A 23,878-nucleotide genomic window follows, 5' to 3' on the forward strand; every position below is an offset into this window, starting at 1 on the left:
TGAACCCATGCAGAGGAGATGTCTGGGTGCTTCTCCCTCTCTCCCGTACCCATGTCGAGTAGTAGCAAGCAAGAGCGGTGCTGCAGGACCTAGCCCACAACCACAGGCAGGGAGAAGTGGAGCCACTCCTGTGGCAAAATGCATACAGCTGAGATAGGGAGCAGCAAGAACTGTGAAGGGTTTTAGGCTCCCCTCGCAGCCCCAACAAAATAAAAAGAGGATGTGGATGGCGCAATTCAGACCAGGACTGCCTTTACAAACAAAAAAAAATAAAAACGCAAAAGAAAAAAAGTTAAATTTTCAGGCCTGGAGCTAAAGGAGCCCCTAGAATTTCCTGCTCCACTCATAAAATTGCATATTTGGTTATCGTAGTGCACCAGGAAGAGCAGGGGCACCTCTAACGCCAAACCAATTGTTTGTGGGGCTGCAAGGAGTGCAGAACATACCCCACAAAAGTGTCACCAAATGTAATTTTATGTCCCCTTTTGGGTCGAATTGTTCACCTATTAGAGTTTTCACTCTGTTTAAAGCAGTTCCGGAATTTAGTGTTTTTCTCAGCAGTTTTGGGGAATGAGGGATCGCCGTTGTTGAATTCTAAGGCTACTCATGCAGTGTGTTGAAAGTAAAAAGTAAATTTTTTCATATAGTTTATTAAAATGTTCATGTTTTATTGATACTGACACAATGACTGTTTTTGTATACCTGAATGAATGTCATAGAATTCTTTTATTATCCCGAAGCATCCCCACAAATGTTTTCTTTATAAGACTCTCTAAATCTCCGAGGTGGTTAAATTGGTTACCCTTTGCAGTGGACTTGAACAGTGGGAGATCGATACTGAGACATTCCACCTTTCCTAGAAGTTTTGATGGTGCTGCATTGGTCTGTTGTGTTATGTTTCTGCTTTTATGAATGTGATGACACCCTGACAAAGTCAGACGTCTGCCTTTTAATAATGATTTCACCTTATCTTGTCTAGCATATGTTGGGGGTATACTTTTCTGAGAGATTGGGGCTTGCTAGCAGTGTGGACTGCTAGGAGGATGGCACCATAGGTATTTCCACTTGCCTACTTGTAGACATTTGGAAATTGAATCATATTATCAAGTAGTGCACCCCATAAGCCCATGCATGGGTGTTTTACAATTTACGCATTCAGGATGTGGTGCCCAGAGAGTGCAGGGGCACCACCAGAGATTTCTTAAATGTTTGTGAAGCTGCCAGGAGTGCAATAGTCTCCACAGAATCCGCACTAAAGTGATGGTGGTGGTGTGTTCTATGGCTGCAATTGAACATAGAAGACTCTGCTTTCCTGACAATGAAAACATTCTATATCCTTAGGAATCACTATTTAAAAAATGCAAAAGGATATGTACTATATATGCGATTCCCTAATAGCAATCCTAATAGGAAATCACAATTTGAGAAATGCAAAGTCACGGGTACCTATGGGCTTAAGGTTACCACTGGAGGCACTCCGAATTTCCTAGTTCACATGTGAGTACACATATGCCCTAGAGACATATTTGCGCTTCAAGTCGCATTAAAAAATGCATTTTTAAATGCATTTTTTAATTTTGCACATGGTTATCATTGACTTCAAGTCGATTATAATAGCATCAACTAAGTGCCTGATTTTAGGAAATGCTCTATACATGAGCTTTAAGAATAGCATATCAGAAATTCCTATTTGCGATTCTTAAATTGAGAATGCAATTTATGATTTCTACCAGGTGGAAAAAGCAAATTGCAACCGGTTTTGTCCCTTTGTACATCTGAAAAGTTCATTTAGAATTTCATAACGAAATAGAGTTCGGCCCTTTAAGAAATGCTAAATGGCATCATACATCTGGGACTATATGTTTTACTGAAGGTTATAGAAATGTTTTATCCGTCATCACTAGGTAACAGTGAGTCATTAAACATTCTGATTCAATGGTCTCCAACCTTTTCGGTACTGAGCGATGCTTATGTTTAATTACATGCATTGAGAGGTACTCATTTTATTAGGGTTGTATAATCTATGTATATTAATTCAACCAAGCAAAAGCCTTCAATTTATTAAGCTGGGCTGCACACAAGTGAGCGACTCAGAGGTAGATGGAGAGCTGGTTAGAGACTCCTGTTCTAATTAATGTCATTGTAAGATGATACCATCCTTAGTAGTTTGTTTTAAAGCTGTTTCTGTCTGATGTAATAATTTCTGCTTTTATGAATGTGTTGACACTGAAAAAATTATTAGGCCCTCTTTTGATAACTACACCCCTTATTTTATGTCTAGTATATAGTATATATATAGTATAGTGTATCTTGGTCTTATGGTTCAAAGCATGCTAGGGGTTTGAAATGTTAGAAGAGTGTCACCATAGGTAGTTTCACCAGCCTACTTGTACATGTTTGTAAATGAATGCATTGTATTAAGTAGTGTGTGCATAATAAAGTGGTTTTCCTTTTTATAAGTAAAAACATTGGCTGGGCAAAGAATTTTTGGGTGTTGTTTATTATGTACCTGCAGACTGGGCCACTAGCCCATACCACCTTCCCTAATTATGTTTTAGACCACAATGCCTCACTACCCTGAGAGCAAAGTTCTACAATGGAGTACTTGGTTCCTAGTAGACGAAAGGTTGCTGACTTATTACTTGAGGAAGACCCACATCGATTCCAACTAATAACCCACCTTCTTACATTGTTGAGGGTTGGGCATGGCCAAAGATTGTGCACAGCAAGGGTTGGGTGTCTGTGGTAGGAAGGGGCCATAAGCCGGGGTATGTAATTGATATAACTCAACAATTTCCACCTCAGCCTGTCTACTTTCGTTGACCTTGTATCAGTAACGCTTGCTCTGAAGGCAGACACCTGTTCCTTGCTGAAGAAGCCAAAATGGGGACTATGATTGAGCGCTTAGTGGCATATTAATTGATGGATTTGCAAAGAAGCATTTAAACAGTTCTAAAGTTCCACAACGTGCTTCAGTGCTGCGGTTTCGTTTGGAATTTGCTTGCTTGGTTTTCCCTATATCAAGATTGCTGTGCGTTGGTGGAGATGAAACCCTAGCTCCAGCACCTGAGCGTAGAGTTAGCAAAACATTTGCTTTCATCTAATTTCAAACTCCAGATGGGTGGGGAGCAAAGCTAATTACGTATTGCCTTTTCCCATTACAAACACTTCAAAGAGATGTAGCTATGAAGTCTGGGATGTAACTGAGGGTTATATGCTGAAAAGTCCGAATTTGAGAAATGTGTGGGATGTTTGGACAAAATATTGAGGAAAAAATATTGAGTGGACAAAATATTGTGTCAAGAATATCGAGGACAAACATATTTCAAAGGTACATTTTTATGGGAAAGCAAAGTTTTACGATACTTAATTACCCATCTATGTACCTTGAAGATATGTATATCTTTAAGTTACATAGATGCAAAGTTAAGAATGCTAAATATATACTTATCTATTTGCATTTACCTTCTCAATGCTTTGGCCTTCGACAGTTTTGACATGATATTCTGTCCACACAATATTTTTGCAATCGATATTCTATCCGACATCCACTTGTGGGCTAATGATGACAACATTCTAACATCAATATAAGTACTAAAGGAATAGGGCACTGTGAGACATGGCATCTTTTGGCGTGTTTCCCCAGCCTTTTTGCTTTCTGACCTCCCGGTTTTGACCCTGATTTTGCTGGTTTAGTGTCTCTGCGCAAATTCTCACTTCTGTTCAGTGGTAAAGTGAAGGTGCCCCTATTGTAAATTGGATTATGGATAGGTGGTTCCATGATTGGCATATTTGATTTACTGGTAAGTCTCTAGTAAAGTTCACTGAGAGTGCCAGGGCCTGTAAATCAAATGATGATAGTGGGCCTGCAGCACTGATTGTGCCACTCACACGAGCAGCCTTTAAAAGGGTTCTCAACCCTGCTCTGCGTGCAGTTTTTCCTACCATGCCAACTTGGCAAGCCCTAAACTTCCCTTTTCTTACATGTAAGGCACCCTAAAGTTAGGACCAAGGTATCCCTGTGAGCAGGGTGTAGTGTATGTGAAAGGTAGGACATGCACTGGTGTGTGTGACATGTCCTGATAGTGAAATGCAGTGTATTTCGTTTTTCACTATGGAATGGCTATCTGTCCCATAGGATAGAAGGGGGGCTACTTCATAACATCTTATAAGTATAACTTTCCATAGGGACGAGATGGAGAAATGGAGTTTAGTATGCCTGAACTCAGAATGTAAAACTGAATGATGATTTTGATGATATGTGTTTGAAAATACCACTTTTAGAAAGTAAGTATTTTCTTGCTTAGCCATCCTGTGTGCCTCTGCTGGGTTGTGGATTGATTGACTTGCTTTAGAGTGACAGGAGCTGGGGATGTGCATTCTCTTCAGACAGCCACTGGGGGGGGGTCGAGGTGTGTCCTGCCTTTCCCGAATGAGTCAGGGCTGGGCTGAATAGACCTAGACTGCATTTAAAGTAGTGGGAGGAGATTTCCTTGCAACTGAATGGGCTTGGTCTGCCTTGGACAATGCTGGCGCCACCTCCTATCGGGAAGCTGGGTCAGAGAGGACCAAACTGGTTTCGACTGAGCACAGACACTCTCTGCCCAAGAGAACAATAAGAAACTGAGTATAAATATTAGGACCCAGAGCCAGATTTTAGAACTTGCTTGGATGAAGGAACCCACCAAGTGCAAGAGCTGGAAGAATTGCCAGGAGGAGTACAGCCTAGTTCCTGTGTTGTTACTTTATTGGGTTGGCCTGCAGTTGCTGCAAAACCCATGCAGATAAGAGAAAGACTTTGCAAGTCTTTTCACACACATTCTGATCTTCCGCCCAGCTTTGTGAATTCGCGGTTACTGCAATTCAGCTCCAAGAAAGTGAGCATTTTGATGCGCTGCTCACACACCATCTCTTGGTCATGCTTTTGGAGAATGTGTTCGTGCTTGGGAAAGACAGTGTGAGCGCCTGCTCACATGCACATGCAACACAGAACAGTGGTTGTGGGTGCTGTCCGGTTACTGGTGCAATCTGATGATATGTTGAAGCATACTGTGTTCTAACATCTTATGTTTTGACATCCTTGGAACCCGTGAACAGAATTATTCTGCCTTGAATAGTGATTTGTTTGCCATCAAGAATTCATTCATTGAATGCATATTTCTAGATGGGTTCCAGAGAGTCTTTTGAAGTCAGAAGAAACCATCTGAACAGACAATTTATTTAAATCAATGCTGTGTCAAGTTCATTGTGCACATTTCTATAAAGTTTCTATAATACATTTCAGGTTAGCTGAATGGTCTTGATGAATTGTGAAGAGAATTCTGAGCAAAGTTCTACACCTACCTGTTAGAGTGGTAAGCTTGCTCAGTTAAATTCTTCAAAGAGTCTGAAGATACTTATAACTTTACAAATAAGAATGGATTGGAAGACATGAAGGCCCGGATTTACTAACACTTTATGTGTGATGTGCAATACTTTTGCAACACAAACCCAGTGCAAAGTAGTGTGTTTGATTTACTTACCCATTTTAGTATACATGGACGACACAGTTCTGATTGTGCGTACTGCTAATAGCCTGCAGGCTCTTTTAAATCTCTTTTTAGTTTATATGGAGGACTTGGATCTTAAAGTAAACTTTCCAAAGTCACATATTATGACATGTGGATGCTCCAGCACTAAGTCAAAGTCTCCAGCACTAAGTCAAAGTCTTTAAAATGGGTTATTCCACTTTGACAAAAGCAACTTATAGATTTTAATATTCTTGGGATTTATTTTAACTAATTTCTAAGTTGGTCACCGCTTGTAACTCTTAGATGTCAATTTTTTAAAAGAAATGTTGAGGCCATTGTTAGACTCACACACAAGTTACAGAATAAACCAATCCCGAAATGTTGTCCCTCTTTATGAGCAAGTGCATCTCAGTGGGTGTCTATGGTGCTGGCCTCTGCGGGTACAATCAAGTGGAAATACTACGATGCGCTGAAAATCAATTTTTGCACAGACTATTGTCATGAGGTAGAGCTAAATTTGTTTGCCACAAGGAAATTATGACGCCTTATTTGGAAGACTTGATTGGCCGAGCACCACTTCTATTGTGGGTTAAACTATGGTCGTCCCCAGAGGGGGCTGACAAGAACTTGCATGTCTGACTGTTTGTCATTTGAGAGGGTGGACAAAATTGAATGGTTTTAGTATCTGAGGTATTCTTTTGACAGTTTAGACCTGTTACATTTATATAGATTTCCACATAGAATGAACCCAAACCACAAGCTGTACATCAAAAAACTGTGTCTTGAGAAGTTTATAAACAAATGATTAGAGTTGTTTAAGGCCATGAAAACAATTGTACATCATGCTGATGTCTCAACCACTTGTAGTACTTAACCATATTTGGGGTGGATTAAAAAACCAACATATTGCCACTGGCTAATCTTCTTAGATTATGCACTTTGCACTTTAAATGTGCCCCCCCTTTCATTGGGAGGATGAAATCAGACTTTACCTCTGTGTAGGTATGACTACCCCTCAATCCAAAGTACCAGCCTGCCACTGTGGTTTGTACTTTATATCAAGAGCCAAGATGCCACTATTGCTAAGTGTTAATGTGGGACAACATAAGGAAGGGCTAATAACGTTGCAATCCTTAGGATACACCGAAATTTGTTTTCCAGTACTTAACTTCATAAAAGCAGCTTTTCTATCAGGAGGAGATATCAGTTATAATCAAGATTGTGCTTATCCTTTGTGCCGTGGTATTATCTTTATCTAGTTTTTTTACTGTCTGTAACCAAATTTAAATATTTGTCTATTCCTGTTTTGAATTATATATTAACTTTCATGACCAATTAATTAATTGGAATAATATTAATATACTTTTGTGTAACTATTTGAACTGTGCTCTTGGTTTTTAGATAGGATCTGTTGCCTTTTATGGAGTTTTTTATGGACCTGCATAATATTGAATGTGGATTATTAATTGATGTTTTATTATGGCTTTGTGCATTTATGGCTTTTGCCGAAATAAAGCTTATGTTAACTGACTGATTTACTTTCCAATGCACATCAGGATTTGCATTTGAATGTTGGCCAATGTAACATAAAGTAATACTAATCACAACTTTCAGCTACTTTACATGACTTTGGGGCATTTCATGAGAAGTCCATGGGCATCCCTAATGCAACCACCCATGAGTTTTGTCACATATCCCTCTCAACTACTATCAGTAGAAAGGGATGTGCAACTAAATGTTATGCCTCCTCAAGGCAGATGTAACAATTATAGATTTTTTTTGTCTCCAAGCCTTTCAAAGTTTGCAAATGGGCTGCATTGTACAGCATACATGAAAGGAGGGACATGTATTAAAGCTTAGCTTTTGTTTTAGAAGGCTTGACTTCCAGTACAGAACCTATGCTTGACAGGATGTACATACCCTTGCTCTATGATGCAAATGTGTGTGCATTGGTGCTTGATAGCCTAAAGTCCACAAGCATAGACAGAAAGGAAACAAAGGCTTATCTTAGTAGAAATTGACGCTCTTCTCCTCTCTCTTCCTTTCACGCAGTGTAACACGGTAACTTTGATTGCTCCACTGCAGTGCGTTAACATTAGTAAAACTGGACCACAGTGTGAAACTCCTTTCCTGCACCATAATGATCTATACTTAGACAGCAAACCTTGTTCTTTCCAATTAAAGATTTGCAAAAAGAAGATACTAAGATGTCCAATGACTGCTGTCCCTGGTCAATGAGGAGTTAATTCCATACTTGAACTTGACCTGCTTTATCTTTGGTGGCACGCTATTCATGTGGACGTAGAGGACTATGTTTAGGTTTGTCCCATTCATGGCCAAGGAACTGCGACTCACAAGAAAACCTTTGCATATTAAGAACATCTTACCATTGTTCCTCAGCTGTGGCATAGGATTTCCATGGACTTTATTACTGATCTAAAGCCTTTCAAGTGATAACGGGTGACCAGAGTCACTGGATACACTTTTTCTAAAATGCAGACTTTTCACCCTTTCTGTCAATTTCTTCTGCTTCTCCAGTAGTCATGACAGCTTTTTATTGATATATTTCTACTTCATGGATTTCCTGATATCAGCATTTCAGATATGAGCTCTTAATATATTTCTTGATTGTGGAAGGCTTTTTGTCCCTGCAACATATAACAAGCATTTTCATCAGCTTTCCATCCGCATACTGATGGGCAGACAGAGATGGCAAATTATAGTCTGGAACAAAATGTTTGGCGCCACATTAATACCATGCAATACAAATCTTGATATTTACCCTTAGAGCGATTTGGTTACAATAATGCTACATATTATAAAACTAAGTTGTCACCATTTTTCTGTCTTCAAGTATTCTATCCCCAAATATTTCCTTCTCCATCCTGGCTTAGTCCCTTATTTCAGTCGGCTTTTAAGTTCTGAGAATAATTACAGAAACAAAGACAATTAAGTTTAACAAATCTGTGAAAAGCCAAGTAGTCTATGAAGGTCAGAGCTGACTTTACTGTACACCTACACAAAATTTGTTTCTCAATACAAGATCTGGTTGTCTTCATATTTCTTGCCTACTCTCCAGTTTCCTGTTAATTTAAGACCTTGTTTTTCTGGTCCATTATTCATCCCCAAGGAAATGAATCAAGTTTTATTCCGTTTACAGATGCCCATCCCTTGGAAGTTTCATTCAACCTTCCGCATTTCCTAACTAAAGCTGTAAATTAAAGATCCTTCTCATCTTCTCTCAACTCCTTATCCTCTTGTTAATTGTTGGAAATTAGGTTTCTGGTTGGAAGAGGTATGCACACTGTCCAAGCAGAATCCACAATCCTAGCCAGGCTAAGTCAGATACACATCATAAATGAACCTGTTCTCACCCTTTGGTAGCGTGGCATAGAGTAGGCAGGCTTAACTTAAGAGGCAATGTGTGACGTATTTGTGCAACACTTCAAACAGTAAAACAGTGAAAACACCACGAGAAGACTCCACACCTCTTTAGCAAAAGCAGCTTATATTGTTATGAACAAAACAAGATAAAGACAACAAAAATCTACTAAATATACCCAGAGTTATTAATTTTTAAAGAATAAATGAAAATACAGTCCTTACAAGCTTAATGTGCCATCCAGGCACATCTGGTTACAATAGAAAGGGGTAATTCCAAAAGCTGAGTCTGACCGTGATAGAGCGTAAGTCGGATATAGGGATCAGCCTTGGCCTGCTGAATAGTACCTGGGATGTGTTGTCAACAGAGTCGAGATGCAAGAAGCAAAGAGGTGATGCGCTGGTGTTTAACCACTGGAATGAAGGTGATGCGTTGGTGTCAAAATGCTGAATCAAAGGTGGTAGGTTGGTGCTGAGCCGCACAGTCAGAGATGTGTGTGAAACTGGAAACAATGCGCAGCACAGTCGCTGATACAAGGTCCATGGTCCATGCAGCAGCAGCGATGCATTAGTGTCAAGAGAGATGTGCAGGTTCTGAACAGCCCAACGTTCTCGATGCGTGGATTTTAGCAGTTGAGGCACTTTATACCCACTTTCAAGGTCCCAGGACTGGGTTGGCACCACTCGGCAGGGCAAGACTTGCAGCAAGCAAAGTCCAGGTGCTGTTGCAGGGTGATGAGAAGTCTATGATGTCCCTGAGATTTAGAACAGGGGGCAGGTCAGCTTGCCTTTGGAGTCACTCTGGGCCCGATTCACAGAACTAATCTGAGACAAAATCCTAAACTTACTACTTTTGGCATTCATAGAAGGCACTTACTACTTTTGGTTAAACTTTTCGTTTTTTTAAAACTTCTGTTTATTGTTTTCAAGTAACAAACATGTACATTTCACACTTACTGCATATTACTATTCGGTACGGGTCCTGCTTAACAATGCACATAATTAAATCTTTATACAGTGCGGTTCATTCATCATTCAACTTCAACGTTATCATTATTATGTGCACATCTCCAGATGTCCATCCTGCCTTATTTCTTTTACATATCTGCGATATCTTAACATCCAGCGAGCACCATTATATATCTACTCCTGTACGGCATTATGCCATTGTACAATACTGTGAGCCTCATCTGCAACACCTCTCTTTCCTCCTAGAAATCTTCATGTAAAATGCTACCCTCTATACTATCCCGCTCTTTTCTGTTTCCATGCCCATCCTTGTCTCTTATATGGCAGCTATATAATGTCACACCGTATCTCTGGGGTTGTTAATTAAATAACATTTCAGCGGGGCCCATATATCATTAGGTCTAGAGGACACTGGTAACAGTTCTGCATAGGTAGCGAGCTTTTCCTGACACGTTATCAGGTCATCCAACCATGTCTTAAATTTAGGCGCTCGCCCCCTTCCCCACCTGCAGGATACCCTTATTTTGGCCAATAGAAGTGCCATGGCAATGAATCTCCTATGCTCTGCTCTTACAGGCTTGACGTACCCCAATAGCGCCAACAGCGGGTCTGGCTTCAATGGTGCATCTATCATTTTATGCAGTGCCTCAAACACCTTGTTCCAGTAGTCCGCAACACTCGGACAGTCCCACGCTAAATGTAGGAAATCAGCACCTTCAACACGACACCTGTCACATCTGTCCTCCCCACGAAACTGGAATCTGAACATCTTAGCAGGCATGTAGTATAAACTGTGTAAAAACTGATGTATAATTCGGAGTCTGCTACTCGCTGATACTCTCTCTGTTTGCAAGCAGCAGGTTTTCACTGTGCATTCGTCAGGGGCGTCCCCAGTTCTTTTCCCCATCTCACCCTTGATCGCGTATCAGGTTGCTCTCTCTGTGTATGTACTACTCTCTATATCAATGCTACTATTCTCCTGGGCTTCGTCATTCTCAGTATTAGTTGTAGCGGGGCCAGCACCTCCGGTTCTTCCGGGAATCGTAGGGTTAGTGTTATGATACTCTGACGCAACCTAACATACAGAAAGACATCTAGCGGAGTCCGTTGTTCCACTGGGTACATATGTTCAAGGGTGCGAAACTTGTTTTCATGGTACATGTCCCCCCAAGTGGCTATTCTATACTTCCTTTTAAAGCTCTTAAATGCTTCCTCTTGCAACAGAGGCATGTCCGGGTGATATGTGAGGGGCATCAGTGACGAGTACGGGAATGGTACCTCCAGCATACTAGCAATATTTCTCCAAGGTAATATTGTGCTATGTAGTGCATTGGGCTGTCGTTCTCTCGTTCCTACCGCGCTGTACAGTGCACCCTCTATAGGATTAGGGTGTGTCAACCAATGTTTTGCCGCCACTTGTGGCATGTAGTAAGGTTGCTTGATCCAGTACCACATAAAGTGGGCCTGTGCTGCCATGAAATATAGTTCAAAGTTAGGAATTCCGGTCCCCCCTGTGAATACGGTCTCGTCATTACTTCCCATTGCAATCTAGGCTGTTTGTCCCCCTATACCAGTCTTGTCAGTTCTGTGTTTTAAAAAAATGCGAACCTGGATAGTATGGGATATTCAAAAAGAGATATAAAAGTTGTGGAAGTATCACCATTTTAATCAGTGATGCCCAGCCCGCCATGGATAAGGGCAACGCCGCCCATCTCGACACGTTCTCGCTCAGTTTAGTCATAGCAGTCCCATAGTTTGATCTCGACAGCTCCCCCCTATCCCTCGATACTCTTATCCCCAGGTATTTAAGGACGTCCGCACACCATTCCAATGGGTAGTCCATCTCGAAGCGCTCAACAGCGTCCGTGAGTGGAAAGAAACTGGACTTTTCCCAATTGATCTGTATACCAGATAATCTCCCAAAAACTATGAATTCTCTCAGTATTGGGCTCACGTTCTGTCATGGATCTCGTATATATAAAGTGATGTCATCCGCATAAAGTGAGATCAGGATTTGGCCCTGATAACACTGCAGTGCCTTGTCATTGTGACTTTGCCGCAGTTTCGCCGTGAGTGGTTCAATGGCAAGAGCAAATAAAAGTGGTGACAATGGGCACCCCTGCCTAGTACCTCGTTTTATATTAAATGCCTGCGACGTGTGCCCATTAATCCAAACCTTAGCTACAGGTTGTGTGTATAGCAGCCTAATCCATGCTAAAAACAACGGTGGAAATCCCATCTTCTTCATCACTCCAAAGATATACCTCCATTCCACAGAGTCGAATGCCTTAGTGGCATCTAAAAAAATCGCCGCCGTAGGGAGCTCTGGAGATATTGTGTGCAAGATAGCGAACAGGGTCCTCAAGTTGTGAGAGGTGGCTCTACCTGGAACAAAACCTGATTGATCAGGGAGTATTAGTTGCTCCATTAGTAAACTCAATCTCGTTGCTATGAGTTTGGCCAGAATTTTAGCGTCACATTTAAGCAGCCACAGTTGCCTGTAAGAGTCACACAGTTCTGGGGGCTTACCCGGCTTCAGCAGTGACAAAATGAGGGCCTCCCTCATAGTCGGGGGCAGATGCCCCACTTCCATAGCGTCCTCCTACACTTCCCGAAGTACGGGGGCCATGATATCAATGTATGTTTTATAAAATTCCACTGGTATTCCATCTGTACCGGTGACCTTGCCCGATTGCATGCTCATTATGGCCTCCCTCACCTCATCCAATTCGAATGGTGCACATAAGAAGGCTCTCTGCGCATCGCTAAGCCAACCCAGTGTCACATCTCCAAGAAAGTCATCTAGCTCAGCGTCCCCTTGCCCTGTTGTGGTATAGAGTGTGCAATAGTGTTCCAGGAATGTGTTGAGTATATTGCGTGTGTCCCGGCAAGGTGCACCATGTAGATTTTTTATTTCTGTAATGTAGGTGGAGCAGCGCTGCCGTTGCACCTTCTGCGCCAGGGTTCGCCCAGGCCTATCTCCCTCCCCATAATTCCTGGCCACCCAGTATTTACTCTTAAATCTTGCCTCCCTCTCAGCTTATTCCGTGTACTGTATTAGTTTTTCCCTAAAGGCCGCCTGCGCCTCTCCACTTGGTGTCACCGAAAGTTCAGCTTCCAGCCGTTTTAGATCTTTCTCCAATGTCTGTATCATAGCTTGTATATCCCTAAGCACCCCTGCTCCTTTCCCTATACAGTAGCCACACATTGTCACCTTAAATGCCTCCCACACTCCCTCCACACTCGCAACACAGTCTTTATTTCACCTGAAAAAATCACTTATCTAATCCCTCAGTTCCTCTTGAAAAACCATATCTAGTAGGATTGGGGCATGCAATCTCCACGGGCTACGCGGTATGTTAAAATCTATGGAATAGAGTGCCATCAGCACCGGTGTGTGATCAGAATACGTTCTAGAGAGATGCCTCGTGCCAGCTATCACTGGGGCCAGCCCTCTAGTCACAAAGAAATAATCCAATCTAGCCCAAGATTGTGCATGCGCCGTAAAGTGTGTACCTTCCCTTTTCTGTGGATGTCCGTGCCGCCCGACATCTATCAACTGGTAGTTTGTCTTAATGTCCTTAAGCACTGCCTGTGCCTTAGTGTAATGATGCGGCGCTGAGTGGGACTTGTCCACAGTGGGATTATACGTGACATTGAAATGCCCCCCCATATGACATGCGTAGATTCTGTTTCAAAGATTTTGGCCCAAAGTACTTCAAAGAAGCCGGGGTCATCCAAGTTTGGCCCATAGCAACAGGCCAGAGTGACTGATTGGGATCCCAACTGCCCCCACGCTATAAAATAACGGCCTTCTGCATCACATGTAGCCCCAGCCATCTGAAACGGTGCATTTTTCTTAACCAATATTGCAGTGCCTCTGGCATAAGTGGAATAAGAAGAGAATATTCTAGTCTCTGCCCATTTACTAGCAAACGTGATCGGTGCCTGACGTGGACAGTGAGTCTCTTGTAGCATAGCAATGTGCACATTGTGTCTGTCCAAGTAAGACAAGACTTGCCTCTTTTTCCTGGGATCTCCCAGTCCTACTTTTGCTTAAACTTATTACTTTTGGTATTCACAGAAGGCATTTAGTAGTAGTAAAGTTAGTTTACTACTACTAAATGCCTTCTGTGAATACCAAAAGTAGTAAGTTTAGGCAAAAGTGGTCAGTTGAACCAAAAGTAGTAAGTTTAACCAAAAGTAGTAAGTGCATTCTGTGAATACTAAAAGTAGTATGTTTAGGATTTTGTCTCAGATTGAAATGAAATGAAAATAAAATGTATATAGTGCAATGGCTACCCTCAGGCCTTCCAGCACTGTGGACTAACGCAAAATAACAGAAGAGGAGCAAATTAGAGGCATTCATTGAAAAGAAAGGTTTTTAAAAGTTTTCGAAAAGAGAGCAAATTTTGTTCCTTCCGCAAATGGAGTGGGAGGGAGTTCCATAAGTTAGCAGCATTATGAGAAAAGGAATGCCCGCCCCATCTAGCCTTCCTTATTCTGTGTGTGGTGACTAGGAAGGCAGACATAGAGCGGAGATCTCTGAGAGGTTTATAATGATTGATCATAGATTGGATTGAGACTGGGCCCTTCTTCAAGAAGGCCCTATGAGTCAGGCACATGGCCTTAAACTGGATCCTTGCCTTTATTGGCAGTCAATGGAAGCTCCTTAGTGCTGGTTTTGCAGATTGTCGACGGGGGACCTCCAAAAGCATGCAAGCAGCACAGTTCTGGATGATCTGGAGCTTATGGATGGTGGACTGGGGGTCTTCCAGGTAGAGGGAATTCCCATACTCCAGGCGAGAGGATGAGGGCTTGAACCATAATCCTTCTCTCCTGAAAAGGGAGAAGGGGAAGAATCTTGCGGAGCATCCTCAGGAGGCTGTTGCAAGTGGCTTGGATTTTAACAGCATGGTGATTGAAGCTGAGCGAGCAATCAAGCCACACACCAAGGCTCTTGATCTGAGTCTTAGGATTTAGTGCGGGGCCAAGGCAGTTCGGCCACAGCAAAACAGGGTTGAATGAGGGTGAGTTGTCCAGGAGCATGAGCTTGGTCTTATCCCCATTCAACTTAAGGCAGAGTGTTCCATCCACTTGGCAACTTCCTCTAGGCACGGGCCGAGGGTGCTAGACGACCTCTCGGGTGGTTTAATGCCACCATGAGCTACGTGTCATCTGCATATGTGATGATTTTAATGCCAAATGGATGGACAATCTCAGCCAAAGGTCTCATAGATGTTAAAGAGCATGGGGCTCAGGGAGGAGCCCTGATGAACCCCACAGCTGAGAGACAACCGGTTAGAGACATCACCCTCAAAGACCTGAAAGAACCGATCACTAAGAAAGGATTGCAGCCAAGTTATGGCCATCCAGGTAACTCCCACACTTTTTAGCCGGTGGATCAGAGTGTGATGGTTAACAGTGTCAAAAGCGGCACTGAGGTCAAATAGGATGATCGCTGCCTTGCCTCCCTGATCCAATATTCGCCTTGTCTCCTCGGTTACTGCCAGAAGGGCAGTTTCAGTCCCTTGTTGAGGGCGAAAGCCAGTTTGGGAATAGTGAAGAAGCTTGTTGGATTCTAGAAAATCTACTAGGGTAGAGTTTATATGCTTTTCCAGAAGCTTATTTATCCAAGGGAGGAGCAAAATGGGACGAAACTTGGCTAGTTGGGCCTGATCAAGATTAGGTTTCTTTAAGAGGGCCTTTACCAGTGCGCACTTCCATGCGGGGGGAAAAATTCCAGAAGAAATGGAGGAGTTGACCAAGTCAAGAATTACCGGACAGATGGTGTCGGCAGCTAGAGTCAGGGGCAAAGGAGGGGCAGGATCTACAGGGGAGCCCGACTTTATTTTTGCCATGACCAGGTTCAATGTGGCAAGATCCAGACGGGGGAATTGCCCTAGCGTAATTTGAGTTCCCTCCAAAGTTGGTGACATAGATTGTTGATTCTGAAAAGCCGGGAGAGACATATAAATGTTGTGAATTTTCTGTCAATTGGGCCCCCTGTGTTCAAGTGAAATGGGCCTAGTCGTTGATAAGCAGGGCCGAGGATAAGAAGCAGCAAGGCAGCACAGCATAAAAGCACATCTTCCAGAACAGCAATCCAGTAGAATGGAAGTCCTTGTAGCAGCACAGCAGTCCTTCCTACTGGCGGAGATCTTCACAGGACAACTAGTGTCTGATTGTGTGGTGTCAGAGACCCAGTACGTATACTGAGTTGGGCCTTTGGAGTGTAGGTGACTTCAAAGAGGTGCAAAGAGGTCCTCCCTCCCAGCTCTGGCTCCGGACGTACTACAGGGCCGTATGCAGCCCTTTGTGTGAGAACAGGACATAGTCTATTCAGGTGTAAGTGTCAGCTCTTCCTTTCCATCCTGTCCAGGATTGACCAATCATCATGTGGATGACCACTGAGTCATACCTAAGCTCCCTTTGCGTGTGGCTGTCTAGAGGGAATGCACAAAGTCCAGTTGTCCCCCACCCCAGACGTGTATTGGAGACAGGCTCCAGGCACACAGGGCTAAGAGCAGAAAATGTTGTGGTGCCTGCATCCTGTTTTCTAAGTCACATTATTAGGTGTAATTTATAATTGATCTTTAAGCATTCTTCACAAACAGTATAACAAAGAGTAACTAAGTGTGGGCAGGGTGGGTCATCCTGACAAGATAGGCGCAGTGGAGCTGACACCTACCACACTTGCACTTCAATAGGGGTGCCTCCTACGCTCACAAAGAAATTCAAAGTCCCCTATTATCACCCCAGACATCTTGAAGCCTGGGCATGGGTAGGAAGGAAATCCTAGAGCCATATGCATGGAGAAGTCTAGATGTTTCTACCACTTCAAAGCTGGCACCAGGTATGTCCATAAGATCAACTCCTTAGTACACTCCCCATCCTGTGTAACAATCAATCAATCAGGTGGCTTGCACAACTACTCACCTGTAAGGGTCTCAAGGTGCTGGGGGGAGAGGAACTGCTGATTCGTGGAAGGCACTGTAGGACAGTCGAAGAGCCAGGTCTTGAGGTCCTTCCTGAATTGAGGAAGTGATTGTGATTGCTTGAGGTGGAGATGGAGGATGTTCCAGGTCTGTGCTGCAAGGAAAGAGAAGGATCTTTGGGGAGAGGCGTTGGCCTAACTTTTAGGGCGCTCGAGCTCGGACCTGGGGAACACTGGGTTCGAGTCTCGGTAATGACGCCAAAAACATCCTGTGATTCTGGGCAAATAACTTAACCTCCACGACCTGAAGATCTTTAGGAGTAGGTGTAGCGTGTGGAAACAGTATAGCGACTCATGGTGAGCAAGGATTCAAGGATGATGAATACTACATAAAGACTACATTGTACTCCAGGTAACTGCCCTGATACCTGAGGTTTGCCTTCTTTCTCAGAGGACTGCCATGCTTCTTGAGACCTGCATTGTTTCTCAGAAGCCTGCCCTGCTGTACTAGAGTACTGCCGAGCTATGTGAGGCCTGCCTTGTTCTTCAGAGGACAGCCCTGCTGCTATGGGCCTGCCTTGCTGCTTGAAGGAAATAGGACCATCTCCTTGAACCCAGGACTACCACAGTGACTCTGGGTTCTGTTCTGACCTCCTGTTCTGAGTTGCAGGGACACAACAAGCTCCAGAGGCCTCCCTACAACTGCCCAGCTGACCTGCTGCAAAAGGCTATGCTTGAACCTGCAACTGAAGTTGCCTGAGCCCTCCTAGACTTTGTTGTAGTGAGTTCCTGCTCCCTTAGAGGTGTCTCCCAATGCCCTGGTTCCTTGGCTGGCATCAGCTAAGCCCATCCTGTGAATACTGTACTTTTGAACTGTGTGCGCCAAACTTTGAGACGGTAACGTTTTCACCATAACTGACCTAATCCATGTTTCCAGCCCGCACTCCATGGTGGTTGGCCGAAATCTGTGACTTTGTACCTGTCTAGCCCAACCAGATGCCCTCAGTTAGTGTTTTATTAAACCTTTAAAAGTGCATTTATCTGGTTCCACTGATTGAATTTTCATTGATTTTGGTATCATAAAATTTATTAATTCTACTCTATTTTTCCTAATTGGTGTTGGATTCTTCTTGTGTTGTGTTTTCCCTGGATACAGTTTCTATTCTGCATAAATACTTTACACATTGCCTCTAAGTTAAGCATGACTGTTTTTTGTGCCAAGCTATCAGAGAGTTAAAACACAGGTTAATTTAGTGACCTTTGTAGTTCACCCTGTCAAGGATTATGATTGTTGCTTGAATAGAGTTCACCTCCTCCCTCAACCAATAACCCTGTTTTTCACAGGAAACATTAAAATATAGTTATCTCTTATATATTAGTTGATTTGCTTTGCTGCAGAACTAAAATTGCAGGGATGATTTGTGTGTTTATGTTGTTTTGTGTGTCAATTAGCTTTTGTCTCTAAAAAATAGTTAACTGATTGTTTACATGTACAATGGGGAGTTGGTTCCTGTGTTGAGTAAAATTTATATTGAGGAAAGTGACCAATAGTAAAATTGTGTGACTATTCCAGGTAAGATAATGAAAGTTCACCATGTACACAGCTATGATTAAAAGTTAATTGATTTTTCATTTAATTTAACATGAACTCAAATTTATTATCACTTAATTTAGTTACTGAAAACTTTTTGTTCTTGCAGAAAAGGTGCAGGAAGAAATTGACCAGGTGATCGGCAGACACCGTCACAGTTCTTTTGAAGACAGGACTAAAATGCCATACACTGATGCTGTCATCCATGAGATCCAAAGATATATTAACCTCCTCCCATTTGGAGTTCCGCATTCTGTGATCTGTAACACACAGTTCAGAGGTTACACCATTCCCAAGGTAAGTGAGCATTGACCAGAGGCATATAGTAAGTAGGAAAAACATATTCAGAAAGCGCTTTCCCGCAGTTGAATGATAGTGTGGTGGCTGTTTAGATGAGGTAACACATGTGTAGAAGTACCAGGAAACCACCCAAAGAAGATATGGATGTTATCATTATATTTTGCCCATTAGAGGAAAAATGAAGATATTGCCACATCAGTTGTTATGTGCCCGGGTCAGGCCCAAGTATCGAAGCTTCACATTTTCTTACATTGTCTTAATTTTGTACGATAACATTTCTGCTGTATCCTTTTGGACATATTCACGTGTGTGACAATGTTGGATTCGTTTCTCTGAAGCTACTTCTATTTATCCATCTATGTTTGCATACCAATCCATAACATTGCTAATCTGTACATACATCACAAGGATGCTTTCTATTATAATTATTGAGCATCCTGAAAGATTAGCAAAGAAGGCACTTTAGTTGACACCAAGGATCCCTGCATGCTGAGACTTCACCATGCAGCGGTCTGATATCTCGAGATATAAAGATATCATAAACAGATGTTAATTTCTCTAATATGTTATTATCACTGTTCACCACCCACTTCTACTCTATCCCATGTTATTTTTTTCTTTGTTAAGCAAAAGCTTTAGCAGCGATAGCTCCTTTTATATCCAGGCAAGCATATGCCAGGCACGTGGTGCCTCGAAACCTACAGTTAGTAACGCCTTGTGCAAGTGTGAGAGTTTCCTTCTTACATGGGTTAATCACATGGTTATTTGCATGGTACCGGTTCGCACATAGGCAAGACGATTTTCGGTTTCAATTGGCGTTTTCAGTTCGGTAGCAAATTATTCTTTGGTATTTGTATATGGGATGAATTAGAGGAAGGGGCAAAGTCCCCCTATAACCAATACCTAAATAAGGCCCTAATAGACACTTGCACGAGAGAACCCAATCTGCCCTACCCGGCCTTCAAGCAAGCTATAAACAAATCAGCAGAGCTCCACTCATTGCTAGCAGACAAAATCACTTTCAGCATGACAAAACATGCTTGGATGGTACTATCCAACTACAAATCATTCACCTCTGCACCAAACCTAACTATTACGTTCTTGGCCCACAGAAAATTACAATTAATGGCCCTGCGTCTGGGCAAATTCCCATCCACCATGGACCAGTCAATTTGGGTCCACGACGGGCGTAAAGACTGTAGACTATGTGGGAGCAGTAAAGAGGACCTTGTCCACCTTGTCTGCATTTGTCAGAATTTATCTCAAGCGTGAGTCACTTTCCTAAAACAAGCCATGAACATTAGAGGCATAAGAACATGCAGATTGGCAATTATGGTGACCTTGGACCCAACAGATACTCCATTGAATTGCCAACTAATAAAGGTCCTCTCAGCTCATGCACAAGCACTAAAAAGGAACCCTGTGCCCTTCTCACAAAAAGCAAATACGACGGCCTACTTAGAAGCAGATCGCACTCCCGAACACAATGCAGACTAATGTCAGAACATTGAGAGGAACACTTTTCAATCTTACACACTGGCCCAGGGATTAATCAATGCTTCAGACTTACCAAACTGTAAACTATGCATGTTAAAAATGTCTCCATTTTTGTAACAATATCATTCTTTACACATCATTAAAGTAGAAACGAAAAGCTTTTATGATTTTTATGATTTTGTTCTTTGTTATTTAAGCAAGCATAACGCCTTTTTCCCATGTATGAATGTTGTGCGTATGTTACTTTTCTTTTATCTACTATTTCTTTCTGTTAGTACCTGTTAACGAGAGGTTGATCTGAGCAAGTTTCTTTTCCTCGAATCCTTACTCCACCAATCCCCCCTCTGATGGCATTTTAGAGCCATCATAAAATACCCATCATTACCAATTGCCAACTTTATCATTATACCTTAGTATCTTCGTTGGTTTTTACACATTCTTTATTTTTTTATGCTAATTTCTTTCATTTTACCATGCAGATTGTCTCTCATTTCTTCTAAATCTATCTCCTCCCTTTTTATCCTTCTTTCCATTCTTTTGTTCTTCATTACAATCATTGACCTTGTCCTCAGTTTTCCCTTACAACATTTATAGGTCATTAGTATTATTAATAGCACTCGTGCTATTGAAATCATATCAAGTCTTAGGGCTACGATGACTTTACCTACACCTCCTCACCAGCACCTGGAATCCTCTGTGGACTCCTGCATTCATAAGGGTGCCAAGTTCAGTTCCTGGGCCCTGAAAATTGTGTGATTTGTGTGGCAAAGCAAGGAGAATATCTCCGGCACTGCCAGCAATGCCGCCCGTGACTCCGCAACCTACACCGAGGCAGGGTGTGCTGCTTATGAAGTACACGAAGCACTGCCCCGCCTGCCCCACAGCTCTGACTACCCTTCAATGGCTGCAGTTATTGTCCTTCCCAACACCAGAGCTTGCACCAACGCCAGCACAACCAGCGCCAGTATCACGTTATAGTGGAGCAGATAACCGACGAGGGTGACTACGGCAAATTCTTCAATGTCACAACGCTTCACTAGAATCGACAGTTCATCGCTGATGCTGCCTTACTTCCCTTTTCTTGGATTCAACACCTCGCCTCACCCATGGCAGAAAGGATCCTGCTTCACCTCATCACTGACACCTAACCTACACAACGGCTTGCATCGTCTGTTGACTTTGTTTCCAAGGGACTATTGTTTGGGGGATTTGCGTGACTCCGTCCCCTACCTGCGCACCTCACGGTTGGCGCGGTACTTTGGACTAGTGCCTGTCACAACATCGTAATAGCTATTTTGTTTCTACAAGTTCTATTTTTGAAGTAAAACTTTTAAAAGTGATATCTTGATACATCTATAATGATTTTTCTTTTATTTGGTCTTGTTTGGTTTAGATAAAGATACTTTATTTCTCTAAACTGTTGTGGTGTTTTCATCGTGGTACTGTGTGTTTGGGTACAAATACTTGACACATTGCCTTTGGGATAAGCCTGTATGCTCGAAGGAAGGGTTCCTACTTTGACAAAGGTGCATACCTCTGTCAACTGAACATCCCAATTTCCAACACATCCACCCCAAGAAGGAATTTTCATTTCTCATCAAAGAATTTCTTGACCCTGAACATCAGAAGTTCAGCAGATCACTTTTTTAACTTGATCTCTTACTATCATCTATAATCAAAACCATTACCTCTAACTGGAAGGACACACACAAGGCATCCTTTCAAGCTTTGATCAACTAGATATCACATAACTGATGGCCAACAACACCACCTACAACACTGCCCCTTGAAATCACAACACAGACCTATTTGAAAATGCTTGGATGACAACTTTGCTAGTAACAAACCACCATAAACTGTGCAATTACCCGGAAACCTCAGCTTGATCTAGTTATTCCTTATACACTCTAAGCAACAGATGTTTCCAATTAAATATGTGCCCTAATACCGTAATCCTTCCCTTATGATCCTGCTCTGCATCCATATCCAGTCATGTAAACACTTTACTTATTCTAATGTTGAGTATATATACATCCACTGTACTATGGCAGCCTTCTCCTAGAGACTATGTGATTCATTTTTGTCCTGGTATTTCTTTGTCCCCCTTTTTAATTACTTTGTATCCCGTATTATAATATGCTTGTTATTTTAAACTTAATAAAGCTTATTTTGAAATTAAAAAAGAAAATAGTAAAAGAAATACTGGACTATTTTCCTCAGTTGCCTGTGGTAATATTGAAGGAAAACAAACTATTAATTAGGATAATACAGTCAAGTTGTAGAATAAAATCAACCTTTGCATTATTAAAAACACATTGTTCTTCTTCTGTCGATAAACTGTCAATTTGTCCCAATCCACCATCTTAGGTGGATTAAGCTGATGCATATATGTAATAATATGTCCTTGCAAAGCAAGTATTTCAGCACAAGGCTTATCTCCTGCTTTCTGTTCCTGATCCCAACCTCTATTCACATCCCATGTACCCCCAAATTCCGTGATATGATCTTGAGTATGCACCTGCCTCCAAACATCCACTGGAACAAGCAGACCAATAAACATTTCAATATCAGTAAGAGTCATTACAGTAGAAGGGGCTCTCAATAACAGGCTGTAGGATTTTTCCAAGGATCGGGTAATTGATCCTTAAGAGACAAAGCCACTTCTTTTTCACAGAGTATAAACCCATTGCTCCTGAAAACGAGCTGCCACAGCCTATCTGATAATAGTACTTCGCTGATCCGTTATCGTAGGTATCTTCAGATGATAAATAGGGTGAACCTCTTGTATCGGAAACCGAGACAGTGAGGTAGGACTCTTCTCATGAAACCTAGCCCTATAGGCGGTCAGTGTCGTAGTATTCCCGAGCACTTGGCCAGGCTCCAAGCCACTAGCATACACACAATCGCTAATATCAAATAAAATTTGTGGCACATCATCCCTAAAGGGTTGCTGCCAAAGACAAATCAACATAGCAGACATATGCTTAAGAGGATGTTGACAAATAAAGGGCTCAAAATCTTGCATAATTGCCCAAACATTCTCCACACTATAAATGGGATTACAACATCACTGCTAAGCTTGATCAGCTATTACTTGTTTTTCTTCACCCCCCCACCCCAGATCGCACTAAGGGATCCAATTAGTCCTTACATTTTATCTAATCTCTATCCTCAAATCCACATATTGGTGTCTCAACATTCACTTCACATTCAAGAACCATAGAAGAAGTAACAGAAGTCACAGGTACAATCGTCACTGACGGCTGTGCCAGAGGCAAAAGAGCAGGAGATATAGGAGTCGAGTCAATAGGTGCACTAACAGTTACAATTGCCACAGATGGCAAAGAAGAAGAAGGAGCAGAGGGTGCCGTAGACAAAGCTGTCGAAACAACAGCAGTAGACGTAGGAACAGTTGGAGTAGTTGTAACAAATTGCTGTGGTAACAAAGGAACAGCAGGATATATCCTCTGCTGGGCAAACGGGGGCAGGGATCGAGTGTCTACCAATTCTCCCAAAAAAGTAACACTATCCTCTTGGGCCAAATAAGATTTATCAATCTGTAATCGAAACCTCTTATATTCACATTCAACTCCTGCTTCCTGTTTTCCCTGTCGTACGCTACAGCTTTCTAGGTCAGAATTTGTATTTTCCCCTTCCTTTTCCATATTCAATCGTCTCTGTATAGCTGCTTTC

The 23,878-nt window shown here is 42.2% G+C and overlaps 1 protein-coding gene across 3 annotated transcripts in view; it reads left to right on the plus strand.

Annotated features, from left to right (window-relative positions):
* Window positions 1-23,878, plus strand: part of LOC144781938 (cytochrome P450 2G1-like) — an 878,243-nt gene that overhangs the window by 769,163 nt on the left and 85,202 nt on the right. For all 3 annotated transcript variants that reach the window (XM_078661025.1, XM_078661024.1, XM_078661026.1), the window contains exon 8: window positions 18,498-18,685. In XM_078661025.1, the coding sequence (XP_078517151.1) occupies window positions 18,498-18,685 (188 nt within the window). The remainder of the gene's footprint in view (window positions 1-18,497; window positions 18,686-23,878) is intronic.

Source organism: Lissotriton helveticus, chromosome 9, assembly GCF_964261635.1.
Source record: "Lissotriton helveticus chromosome 9, aLisHel1.1, whole genome shotgun sequence".
Taxonomy (NCBI): domain Eukaryota; kingdom Metazoa; phylum Chordata; class Amphibia; order Caudata; family Salamandridae; genus Lissotriton; species Lissotriton helveticus.